Source organism: Micropterus salmoides, unplaced genomic scaffold, assembly GCF_014851395.1.
Source record: "Micropterus salmoides isolate LMB-PRFRI ecotype aquatic unplaced genomic scaffold, ASM1485139v1 Ms_hic_scaffold_7, whole genome shotgun sequence".
Classification (NCBI taxonomy): Eukaryota; Metazoa; Chordata; class Actinopteri; order Centrarchiformes; family Centrarchidae; genus Micropterus; species Micropterus salmoides.
The window spans coordinates 13,000,567-13,013,670 of NW_024044459.1; the positions used below are offsets into that span (position 1 = coordinate 13,000,567).

Here is a 13,104-nt window from a genome sequence, read left to right on the forward strand (position 1 = left end):
ACACCCCTGATATTTGTACAGGAAATGCTAATAGTCACCATGTGATACAGAGTGCATCTAAGTAGTTGTGTGTAACTGATCGTTTTTTCATCCCTACAGTGCCTGGGAACTTGGGCTGCTTCAAAGACAGCGGTGACCCACCCACTCTGTCCGGGACGAGCGAGACCTCCAACAAACTCACCATACAGAACTGTATTAGCTTCTGTAGGAAGCAGAGGTACAAGGTAAGATACAGTAGTGAAGGAGAAATGTATCAGATAAAAAGAAAACATGTAAACCAAGAGATGTCCAGCATTATATTTAACTTGAATTAAGGGCTGGCTTCTGTAGGAGAACACTTTAAAACATTAATAACTCAAATGTCTATATTGTATCCTTTATCCTGGCACTCATACTAGAAAGTTCAAATGTGCCCCCCCCCCCCCCCCCCCCAAGTGGATCAAAAAGTGTCCAGTCAATTGCCTGTGGCATGTCTAAAATAGACACAAGCTGTCTCAAGCTTTTATGTAAATCATTTGCATTTACGGACAGTTTCCTGACTGTCGCTACCATCGTGCCCAGTGCAGTCTATACCCTCTTTATTCAGCCATCAAACCTCCTGTTTCAAACCAACCAGCGGATGACAAATCATCACAGCAATCAAGGCTGGCAGCTGGAAATGAACGGTTATTAGCCCAGTGGGCACCTCCTCTTCGATACGTTTTCCTCATCTCTGAGTCTGGTATGTGATTGTCCCAGCTATAAACAGTGCCAGGTGTTCATTTTCTGTCTCAGCAGATCCAGTTCAGCCCCGTCTGCATTGACAGATACTGACAGCTCCCCCCTCCCCTCTCAGTTCAGCAGATGTTACAGGATGTGGCGGCAGATTGGCATCGTCTGCCTACCCTTGGACTGTCACTGTCCTTAATGGGCATGTGAAACTTCAGTGCTCTGAAGCACAGATCCCGTGTGACTGTTTGACAAAGAGCATGCCTGATGACTTGGACAGCGATCCATCTCTTGTTTACTCCACCAGAAGTATTCACGTTGGTGTTAGTTCATCAGATAGATTAATGCAACAAGGACGTTGTGTGAAACATCTTGGCGAGAGCAGAGGCTTGATAAATTCCTATTCCATGAGGAAAGAAGCAGAGTGGGAGAGGATGCAGTACCTTCAGTTGTGTGAATTCATTCAGGGTCTGAAAAGTGGACAATGGTGTCCTTTTGAGTGAAGGACAATAGCTCTTTTGAGAACAAGCGGCCAGTGGTGGCGAGGTCACGATGTGTGAAGGTTTTTTAAGTTTCGCATTCCTGCTCCGATGCTTTCAGGAACAGTTTACAGTTTGGGTTTGAAAGATAGATAGGTGCTATTTTTGTAAGGTTTATTCTCTTCACCCTCTGTGCAGCTGTGTGTTTGAAAGGAGGCTTCTAATCAGCTGAGAGGTTGTGGTTGTCCAGACTCAGATTTCAGCATCTTGAAACCATGAGAGAAAGAATAATTAGGGTACTTTAGACTCAAGTCAGTTTAATTTCAAAGAGTTCCATGCAGTGAACTGTTTACTGTTAACCCAATTTCACATAAAGCTGATTTAAGAAACACAACATATAAAACTATTTTTATTTGAATGTGTTGTGAATTTGCAAAATTATTTTTTATGCATAGTTGTGATGTAATCATGTATAATGTTATTGAAAAAGTAGCCATTTTGAATGTTGTAGAAAGAATAGTCAAAATCTTCTTGTTTCGTCCACAACGTTTGTTGGAATGACTCCCTCAGTGTTTTCCTCGCTGGCATCCATGTCAAATGGATTTATAATGAGCAGCATTATGGGAAAGGTTTGTTTTGAATTGCTGAAGCAGTCATTTGCATAACTCCTTTTGTGTTTTGCAGCTTGCTGGAATGGAGTCAGGATATGCCTGTTTCTGTGGCAACGAAGTGGACCCACATGACCACGGCGAGTCGCCTAGCATGGAGTGCAACCATGTTTGTTTCGGTGACCACACCCAGCCCTGCGGTGGAGACGGCTGGGTCATCATCTTCGACAGTGAGTGTTATTAACTAGTGTCACTCTGGGTCTGACACAAGTAATATAAGATACTGCACTTTTACAAACACATCTTTGTCTGTGTTTAAACCACTTGATGCTCTTTATGTTAGTGCCTGCAGTTTGTATAAATCTAAGGTGGTAATGAGTCTGTCATTGCTTTTGTTGAATATTGTTGAATTAGTCTACAGTTCACCTCCAGAAGGCAGAGTAGTAAATTTCCTTTCCTCAAAGCAACTGTGATCAGACCTCCTACACTACTGGACATTAACACCTAAAGCTATACTTTTCAATATAGAGTTGTACTAAACAACTTTTTGGAAAGTTTAAAGAACTTCATTATGTACTAATCCAACTTTTCCTCTCCTAGTACCAATTCTGATACCTTAACTCAGGGTACTTACCATATATATTGAGTGCCTCTCTTTACCCCAAATTTAAAATCTCTTTAAAATACCTCACTGCATATCATATGAAAGTATGAGGTCAGCCATTCCTGGCACTAAAAGCTAAGTCGGTGCCCAGCTGTGACCAAAGGAATGTAATGGATAGCGGAAATACTGAATTTTATGACAACATTGACAAAGAAACTGGATCAGTCACGTCATGGCTCATACTTCATCCACTTAATAAAGTTAGGCCGATCCGGTATGTCACATTGGTGCACCCTCATTCATTACCATGAAATCATGTAACATGGTGTCTGTTACCAAGGTACTGAAGAGACCACAAATAATCCAATAAGCTTTTATGGCAAATAGCACTAACTATTCTCCTGTTTCTGCTCTCTCTCCTCCAGCCCGAGTGGGGGCCTGCGGTGGGAACTATTCTTCTCCATCGGGAGTGATCTACTCCCCTGATTTCCCCGACAAGTACGGGGCTGGCCGTGTTTGCTACTGGACTATACAGGTTCCTGGATCCTTCGCCATCCTCTTCAACTTCACCTTCTTTGACATCTCCGACCAGACAGACATGGTGGAGCTACTGGACGGCTACACCAACCAGGTGGTGGCACGCTTCGACTGGCGCAGCCCGCCGCGGGAGCTAGTGAACATCACAGGCGACTTTGTCATACTGTACTTCTACTCAGACCGCACCAACCAGGCCCAGGGATTTGCCCTGCTCTACCAAGGTGGGATATCACTTGCTTTTTTATATTTCTGGTGAAAAAGTATGTAGCAGTTGAAAGAAGAATGTTTTTATAAGAAGTGTCAATGCCCCTGCCAGACTATTACTTCTAATGTTTGGTTTGAGTTCTAGCAAACATCCTGACCTAAAGTACCCCCTTAAACCCACCAAGAGCCACATTTGCATAATCTGGTGCGTGCTGACTTGCTGGCTCCATGATAGAGTTTTGCATGGCAACCCTTGTTTTGTAGACTAATGTCTGTTAGCTCTGGTGAGGCAGTTGTCACGCCACTGGCAGGTCCTTTTCTCTTTTCATTTGCTAGTCAATGTCTCACTGCCCCAGGTGATACTGCATATTTAAATAATGTTTTGTTTTTCTAGGAACTCACTCTCTTATCAAGCTGCGGCAGGCTGCTTTGCTTCTCCAGAGTGTGTTCCTTGGTGAATTGCAAAGCGAGTTTTTGTGCCACCTACATACAAAATAGTGCAGTACTATGTATCGCGCCTTCTGATAGCATGATTTCACTGTAGAGCAGACATATAGCTGGGGAACTATAGTTGACAGGAAGTTGAAGACTTTGCAGCAAAAAATTGTTTATCCCGCTAGACATATGTGATAAAATAAAAAGCTGTCTTCTGTTATTTTCACATTATGTTCTCTCAGAATGAGTCTCTGTGTGAACAGTCTGAATGCACCAAAATGATTTAATAGATAAATTTCTGGAGGCATGAGAGAAACACAACCTGATATAATTCAGTGTAGGTGACATTCAAGCTCAGTACACTGGGAGGCAATCTGTCCCTGCTCCTTCCTCTCTGCCTCCATTTGTCATTTTTCTTTCCTGGTGGCGTTACAGTAAAAACAATATTCAAAGGTCGAAATCCTCTGACCTCTGGACAGGCACGATCCTTTCTGCTCACGTCTTGGTTCTTGTTTTGCATTAGGCGTCATGTAGCCAAGAAATGGAATCCGAGACATATAAGAAAAGGTCACCTCCTAAAGTAATAGCTTTTTCACAGAAAGATAGAGATAACAATACATATCGACTCAGGTAGAGAGAAATAAAAAAACAGAAACTGAAAGAGAAAGACAACAGTTAAACTGAGTACCACCACTAAATATATCCAATATCTCGCACGCTGCGCGATCAAAACGGTAATTTTGGGATAAATGCTTTCAGATGATGATGGAGCGTTTCAGCTGAGCCCGGGTGTCAAGCATGGTATTTTGTTTGCAAATAGGGAAGTCTGGGAACATCACAGTCAGGTTGAGCTATGAAAAGAAAAAAAATCCAACACTGCTTTAACATTCAGCTACCATTCATTGAAGAGTGGAACAGGCATGGATCAGATAGTATTTAGCAGTTCAGGGGGATTTAACACAAGGTGGGTGGGGCTTACGGGCTTACCATTTAGAGTTTAGCTTGTCAGTCGTTCTAACTATCTCATCTTACCACGAATGATGACTGAACTTGTTTGACCAGTGTGTGTCAGTGAATATGAAAGAAAATCTTAAAGAGGTAGTATTATGCTTTTTGGCTTTTTCCCTCTCCTTTATTGATTTATATATCTTTTTGTGCATGTAATATGTTTGCAAAGTGAAAAAGCCCAAAGTCCACCCCAAAGTGAGTTCCCATCTCCCACAGAAAACTCTGCTCTGAACTGCCTGAAAACAGCTCGTTTGTAGTCCAGCCGTTGCCCTTTGATTCCTGTGACAACACAGCGAAATGTGCGAAAAACACACTGAGCTGCAGCACACAGTGACAAGACGTCCTCCTGCTGCCTCTCCTCTCCCTTCCAAACACTAGCTACCCTCCAGGTAGTCAACGGACAGAAAGTTGTTACTGTGATGTAGAGACAGAGCTCAGTTAAAACTTTATGGATGAAAGATACTTTTGTTACAGATTAATAACTCACCACTCTGAAACTCTTGCTCTAGTCTGTTGCTAAGCTACAGCTGAACCGAAGCCGTGTTTACCCGCTTCTCATGATCCGCCCTACTCTGCTTCTGATTGGCTAGTATGCGAAGTTCCTTACCTAGTATGTGCAACTCCCAACAAAAAGAGATGTATCACTCCATAGCTAAAGCGAAGCCTTTAAGACACAGGGTGAAAAGAGGAGCTGCAGCAGTTGCAGCTGCAGTATGACAAAAATATGGTGTTTTTTTGAAAATGAAACCATGTAAACCTGTTCTAGTACAACCCCTAAATAAGATTATGAACCTGAATATGAGCATAATATGACCACTTTAATACAAATTAAATAAAAATTAGATTTCATAGAAAATATATCAGACTTTTATAAACTGCCTCACATATTTCATACATAAACAAAGTAAAATATTGACTTGTTAAGTATATTGTATCTGCATCATACTTTGATGTGGTAATTCGACATATAGCATCTAACAGTGGCCATAAAATAATTTATGTATTTGTTGCAGTTGGTGATTATTTAATGAACTGTTGAACAAATTGGGGTTTGAAAAGCAAATTTTAAGTTTTATTAATAATTCTGACAGTTGGCTGAGATAGCTCATCAGAGCAGCAAGCTGCATTTTTCCAGTGTAAACCATCATGTTCAGCGGTATTGTTGTATGGTATGTTCGTGAGCTGACTGGATCTTTCAAAATTCCTTAAAAAAAGTTTATTATACTTGTATTTTCCCAAAACATTAATGATCGTGAGCAGGTCATCTCTACTGCTCTCTTTTAGCAACTTTTGAGCAACACAGCTAATTAGGAGCTACTTAGGATGTTTTGTCAATATGTCCCCAAGCTTATAATTATATTAATTGGAACCACCAATGTCTTATTATTTCATTTTGCTACCCACTTAGGAGCAATTAAAAGAGACATACTACTACATTCTTTGTAAGATGTGTCTGAGGCAAATAAGAAAAGCAAATCACATTTGTAGATGACTGCAATCACAGATTGCTGATAGATGTTTCTCTTGACCAAACCTCACTGCAAATTGATGTAGAAAAAATAATTAAAGAGTCAAGTGAAACACATAAATATCATCTTAAGACATTCCACAGTTTGTTTCTCACCAGCAGTGTTTCAGAAGTAGGAAGAAGGAAAATCACACAGTGATTTTAAATAAATCACTTTTCTGTTTTAGGAGAAGTACATGAAAGGCAGAGGCAATGTTATTTAGGTTATTGCTTTCCTCTGGGAACACATAAATGAGTTGAAATAGTCCACGCTCTCTAGCACTCATGTTTTATGAAGCAAACTCTGCCCATCTGGTGCTGTAAGCAGGTTAAAACAAACAGAATTTATTGCAAACACTTTTTGAATCATGTCTGCAGCGGACACCGCATGTTTACACGCTTAAGTTTTCTTCCAAAATTGATCTGTTTCTTCAAATGTTGTTAGTATCGAATATTCACTCGTGATTCTTCTGTATATATTTTCCACAACACAATCAACATGATGTATCCTATTTCTGCCTGCTTGCTGCCACATCCCAGTTTACGCACAGGGATAATTAAAGGGGCACTGAGTGATCTATGTCCTCAACTTGTAGAAATTACAACAACATGGCAGAGCTTTTCCTCTTCTGTGTCTCTGGCACAGGACTTACCACTACTCTAAATGGGAGCCAGGAAAGCCTATAATACTTAAACATAGTCACATTTTCAAGTTGTGATAGGCCACATTGCAGAAGATACAAAGACTAACTTTACTCTCCACAATTTTCAGAGATTGTAATATAGGTGAATGTGATAGTGCTTAACAACAGTGTTGTTGTTTGTTTTGTTATTACTGACAAATATAAAAGCATCTTGTAAATTTAAAGTCATAAAAAAAGCTCTACAAAATCACTGTAAGCTCAGCGAAATAAGTTAGCAGTTAGCTGGGTAACATAATGGAGCATGACTCTGCTAAAGAGACAATTATTTCCCCAGGAGACCAAAAGCAGACCTAAAAGGAGAGTGAATATTGGACTTACAATTGCTAGGAGGCCTGAAACATGACTCCAAATGAAAGATTATGTTGCTCCGTACCTGCTGAATGTGTAAAATAAGCAAGTGTTTGCTAACAAGTTTCAACTTTATAATGGCGAAAGTATGTCAGTGTTGTGTTCACAGCTTGTTTTTGCCGCTTTAAGTACAGTATATGAAATACAGTATATTTATAAGGGATATTTTTCCCTATGAAGATACTGTATATTTATCACAATCAAAATCATATTTAAAATGATCCGCTTTAATCTTGAGAAGCTGCAGAGCTGCAGTCTCTATTCACTAGTCAGAGCTGTAACTTACACTGTAGATTTCCATGTACACTGAGGCTTATTGATGACCGTTTTCTCTCTGCTCTGCTCGTCTGCAATTCACCGGCCTTGTGCAGAGTTGTGCATGCACGCCGACTCGCAGAGAATTGCATGCATGTCTCTCGTCCTCTTCTAAAACACACATGAACCTGTCTAAATCAGTTCTTATTCTTGTTTGCCCAGCACTGAGAAGCCAAGACACCAGAACAATGGAGGCTGAAGGAAATGATGAGGATGAAGGAAAGGACATCCCAAGCACGGCGGGGCCCCAGCTTGCTGGCGGCGTCACAGAGAGATCCAACAGCACCTCTAAAGGACGTTCCTCCCAGATTCTCTACGTGATCACGTCCAGCCCCGGTAAACCGGAGCACAACATGCCAGGTCAGTGGGCTGGACGCGGCGAGACCACTGGACACAGCGCTAGTATGTTAACACCCATCATGTACTGCACCCACTGCACCTCTCTCTACCTCTGCAGGGATGCTGTGGGAGCTTTCTTGGTTAGAGCCCCCATTTAGCATGACCTGGTTTCTCTGACAGTATTAAAATCATCTTAGTTTGATGAGAGGCTTCTGGAAGCTTCGGCCTAGAGTGACTCTCTATGATCATACATAGATTTAATACTTCATGACGCTTGTTTTTTCCTGTCAGTGACTCATAGCTGAAGTTACTTTAGTTCTCCCTGCTGATCACACCAATCAGGCCTCTTGTCAAAGCTACGCAGGGTGGACTGACGCATTCTGTTCTTTTATACTTCCTTCAAATATTACTCTTCAATCTGAGCAGTCTGTCTCAAAGGGCTATCGGATGTATTTCTCAACCAGAAGAAAACAGATGTGCAATAATAATGCGTCACAATTTCTTGACAATTGGCTGACTGAACACTGCTAACAGGTGCGCCAGCAGTGCTTGAATAATTCTCTAGCTAATCCTTTCAATCTGCTTCAGTTTGTTTTCATTACCACGATTCGATGTCTGATGTCTTGTTACTGTGTTGTTCCCTCTCTGCAGTGTGGACCATTTACGCTCTGGCTGCTCTCCTCATACTGACAGTCATAGCAATGGTGGCAAAGCTATTGCTGCATATTACAGTCAAGTAAGTATGAGCATGTTGGAGGTGTGTATGATCAACCAAGCATAAAATGTCAAAGCATTCAGCCGTTTCATTCATGTCATATTAGAAATAGATGAAAGAAACATTTATTTTTATTGTCCCAATGTGTTGACGTTTTATCTGATCGTAGCATCTGACAAACTTGGGACAATCCCAGTTGAAAATGAAAGCATTCTTCAAGTTGCGTTCTGCCAGTTCATCGGTGCATTCCTGTCTGCCACAGTGTCTTTTTTGATACAACCATAAAACGTCACCAAAGGCAGAAATGTTCAAATCCTACACAAAGGAAATTCAGATTCCCCTCATGGCTTCCGAAATTAATTAAAAAAATCTTCTCTGCCTTTCTTGTCCCTTTTCCCTCTCAGATCCCAGAATATTCCAGCAGTCAGCGGTTCAGACAGCTGCAGCCAGAGCACGGCGTCCTCCGAGCCTTGGATCATCCTGTACCGACCCTCCACCATCTCCCTCTTCAAGAAGAAGCTAAAGAACCACCATGGCGACCTCAGCCCCCTGGTGGGTAACTAGCACCACTGCTGCGCTCCACCGTTAACCAAACGCTACCGCCAACCCACAACTACTCTGTACTAGGGCCATCAGATGCCAGACCCTCAGAAAATGAAACTCTATGAGGCGCTACGCTAACAAGCCAACAACTGATTGGCTAATGACAACTGATGAGTGACTGCTACTAAATGGCCCCTTGGGCTGAAGTGGCTGGACCCTCCCATCCTGCTCAGCACCAAAGAGGAGGGGGACAGGCAGGGCTGTCAGTGACCTCACTGTGGGAGAGGAGAGCGAAGGATTAGATGGAGGAAGATCTGCAGCTCTGAAAGATTCAAGGACACTTTTAACATGCGGGAAGCTTCTCTGGTCCTGCGAGGCTCTATCTCCATCACACCACGGACGTCCCTAACAATCAACATACCTCCAAAACTCCATTCCAGACTACAGGTTTACCAGTGAAACGCAGCAACTTCACTGTCTGGTTTCAGTTTAGTTTGCCTCTTCCTGGTGCTTCAGTCACAGTGGTAACCGAAATCTTCATGAGTATCAAGGAGAGGATGAGGTCTTTGATACACACGCACACACACGTGCTGTAACACTTAACAGTTTTGTATAACTCTTCTAACTGCCTCATATGGACAATGAACACTTGCAGCCAAAAACCAGAATCCTCCCATCCAAAGAGTTGTGTGTATTTATTTGTCACTTTGATTCCATATGCAAAGTTTCTTTTTGATGTGTTTTACGTGCAAACTAGCTTTCTGAGGTGGCAAAGGACATGGAAACGTCACACGGAAGGTGGATATCACAGCACTTTGAAAATGAATCACTCGCCGTAAAATGAAAAGATCACAGAGAAAGAGAGCACTCTCGCCCACTCGTTCACTCAGCACTCATGTGGATTTGGGCGGGGAGAAGAAGTACCGTCGTTCACTGGGGGGGGTGGGTTGGTTGGCGCAGTTTGCAGACAAACTGCCATTTAGGGAGGCTTGGGAAGATCTGAGGGCTTTTTCTGCTCGGTTGTGGGTGGGAGTCTTTCCGGTTTGATGATGTTCAAGTGCCTTAAGGATCTCCTTTTCCCTCGTCTCAGATTCCTCACATCTGTTTCTTTCACGAAGCAGTCTGGGGTCCCTCACAAGAGGCTGCACGGCTTTAAAATCAGTGTGGATGTGAAGAGTTTCAGTCCAAAATAGGATTTTCACCACTTAAATGTAAAGTAGAAAATGACGCCACATCTTGTACAGTGATTGGAAGCATTAAGTATTAGTCTTTTTACACATAGTACACTCAACTGAACACCTCTCCAGACTGGATCTTTTACATTTTTGTTACATGATGGACATTTGATGATATTTTTTTTTCCAAAATGAACACATAGCCTTTTGGATTAGAGCTCTTCATGTAGTTACTGATAATGCTTTAAAAAATGTTTGTTTTTAATCTCTGTGTGTGCTCTTATGTGCAGTCTTGGACATTTACTGAACATATTGTTCACATTAAGTTGTCTTTTGATTACAGAGGGGGATGGATATTGTTGTATATTATGTAATTCAGTGTGGGAATGATATTTATGTCCGCTCTTTCATTGTGTGTCTCGGAAAAGCACTTGAGAGAAGTGCTTTTTGTTCTTACTCATCAACTTAGCTGAAAGGTGGAACGCATTTTTTCTCTCCTTAGACAGCAGTAAATTGCCTAAATTCTACAAGACGCTGCAGACCTAGAAGCTTTTACTTGTCACCTTGATTTTAGGCCAAAAGGTTGAGCGCAAGAAATATACGAAGACAGAAAATATATCCAGAAGCACTCAATGGTATTCTGCACAAGCTGACAGCAGGTTTGCAGCTGTGACGGTTTTCCGTGCATTGCCGTGACATTTAAACTACTTGTGAAAGGTCAAAATCTACCAGTTTGCCATATGCATAGTAAGTGGACTTTCCTGTCGTGGGACTGAATTATAGCGGAGGTTTCTGCAGATGGTCACACTAAAAATCATCTGATCACATGACAGGAGAAACAAAGAAGAGGTTTGAAACGTCAATGCACTTAAATTTGCTTCTACTTACAAGATGAAATGGTACTTACTCACTTTTGCATTTAGTTTCAGATAAAAGAAAAGAGCTAAAATGAACTTTGTGCAGCAACCTGAGCACTTGAGACAAAAGGTTATATTTTATACGGTGCAGGCTCCCTGTGTCATTACAGTCAAAAGATTTATAGTTTTCCAAGAATCAGACAGAATTTGAGGCCCATAAAAAAAGATGAAGAACCTTTCTTTCACAATCAGAGATTTTTAAAAATGTGACTGTGCTATATTCTGCCTGTCTGCTCAAGTGTAACTCATGTTAATTATTGCAAGACAAGAGCACATGCCCCTGGGTCTGTGATGTTCAGAGCAGACCATGCGTAGAGAGAGGGAGGAAAGAGAGCTTGGATGTGAGAGAGCGATGGGAAATTAATGTGCGTTCAAATCAAACAAAAACTAACAAAATCTGACAGTTAAAATCTAACAAGGGCATATTTGTTTAGATTGCCTGGTGAATTATGCAAACTCTCATTTTCTGTCCTGTTCTCCAGTCAATCGGAAAATTCCACGCTATCATCTAAGCGGTGGAACTTTTTCCAAAACTGTAGCTGATGTGAATGTCCTGTAGTGCTCGATGACATGAAAACACCAGAAGCCCTGTGGGAAGTAATCTGGAGTGGCCAAAACATTGTTTCCACAAAATTGTAAATAGCAGAATAGTAAAATGTTTAATTTATACAGTAAATTATTGTTATTTTGTATGTGAATGGGATATAATCTATCTTTTGTATAAGTGAAGTACCTTTGTAGTTTTATTTAATGTGTCCTGGTTGCAAAATAAACACTGTATGCATGTTTCTTAAGCTTGCGTTGTGCGTGTTCTTTAACTTTGTTCCATCCTTGTAATTAAACCACCATTTATTTCATAATTGTACAGAATATTACTTCCCCCCGTGGCTGAAAAGCATACAGCCCCAAAGACCAGATCAAGGTAATGCCATTCACTTTTCCATTTGAAAAGATTCCATTTGAAAAAATAGATTCTGGCTTCAGTGTTTGCATGATGGGACATCTGCACCCCCTTCTCCCCTTTTTTTCTGTGGAGCTAAATACTTATCAGCTTTGTGAAATGACTCCCAGACTGTTTGGAGATGCACACACACACTGAAGGAGAATGTGGAGTACCATGTGTAACCTATTGGATCCCCTCCAGGATGAGGTCAAGCATGCAACCTGCACATTTTAGAGGGAAACAGCAGGAGTTCAGCTTTACAACTGGAACACCATGAAAAAACAAACATGGCAGGACGTGTAATAAGCTGGAACACTTGGGATGAATGCAACGATGATTTCTTAATTCATGAAAGGTGTTTCTGTGTTTCTTTCATCTAGAGCTTGCTCTGAAACTGTTTAAGGGCTGGTTTTGTTTGTTATGCTATTTGTTGGCAAGACAACTGTCACATCACGGGGAAGCAAAATAACCTTGTAAAATGTTGCAAAATGCGAATGTTTCCAAACAGGCTTCTAAGGAAGTACATTTTCAAAAATGAGGGCTGATAATTTGTCCAAAAAAGGTTTCCTGAAAAATGTCTTGGACTTTCAGTAACACTTCCTAAAATCTCAAATCAAGTAACCTGTGAACCTCTGATGCTTCTGACTGAACTGCATTTTACAGCAAAAACCTTGTGCAGAACTTGTTTAATAATATTTCTATCCTGTTGACGCTCTCAAACATGAAAAGTCACAAAGGAATCAGAGAATATAAAGAACTTCTGGTGTGACAGACCTACTGGCAGAAGGGGGGTGAGGCTTTGTTTGTGAGTTCTCTTCCCCAGGAAATAATAACCAGTAATATTATTCATAAACAGAACAGAAATTGCAAAGACTTAATCATAACAAAATTGGCGCCCTGCATAAAACAGAATCTCTGTCTGGACTTAGAACATATGTGGATCAGTTTAGTAACTTACACTGAAAATACTGTAACACTTAAAATACCACATTCAATCACACCAAGGCTTACCCAA

At 41.2% G+C, this 13,104-nt stretch overlaps 1 protein-coding gene across 2 annotated transcripts in view; it reads left to right on the forward strand.

Annotated features, from left to right (window-relative positions):
- kremen1 (kringle containing transmembrane protein 1) overlaps positions 1-11,940 on the forward strand; it is a 58,836-nt gene extending 46,896 nt beyond the window's left edge. The window contains exons 4-9 of one of the 2 annotated variants that reach the window (XM_038704562.1): positions 100-224; positions 1,872-2,025; positions 2,825-3,157; positions 7,620-7,859; positions 8,448-8,532; positions 8,916-11,940. In XM_038704562.1, the coding sequence (XP_038560490.1) occupies positions 100-224; positions 1,872-2,025; positions 2,825-3,157; positions 7,620-7,859; positions 8,448-8,532; positions 8,916-9,075 (1,097 nt within the window). In that variant the 3' untranslated portion in view covers positions 9,076-11,940. The remainder of the gene's footprint in view (positions 1-99; positions 225-1,871; positions 2,026-2,824; positions 3,158-7,619; positions 7,860-8,447; positions 8,533-8,915) is intronic. The other variant, XM_038704563.1, reaches the window with a different exon arrangement.
- The last annotated feature ends 1,164 nt before the right edge of the window (positions 11,941-13,104 follow it).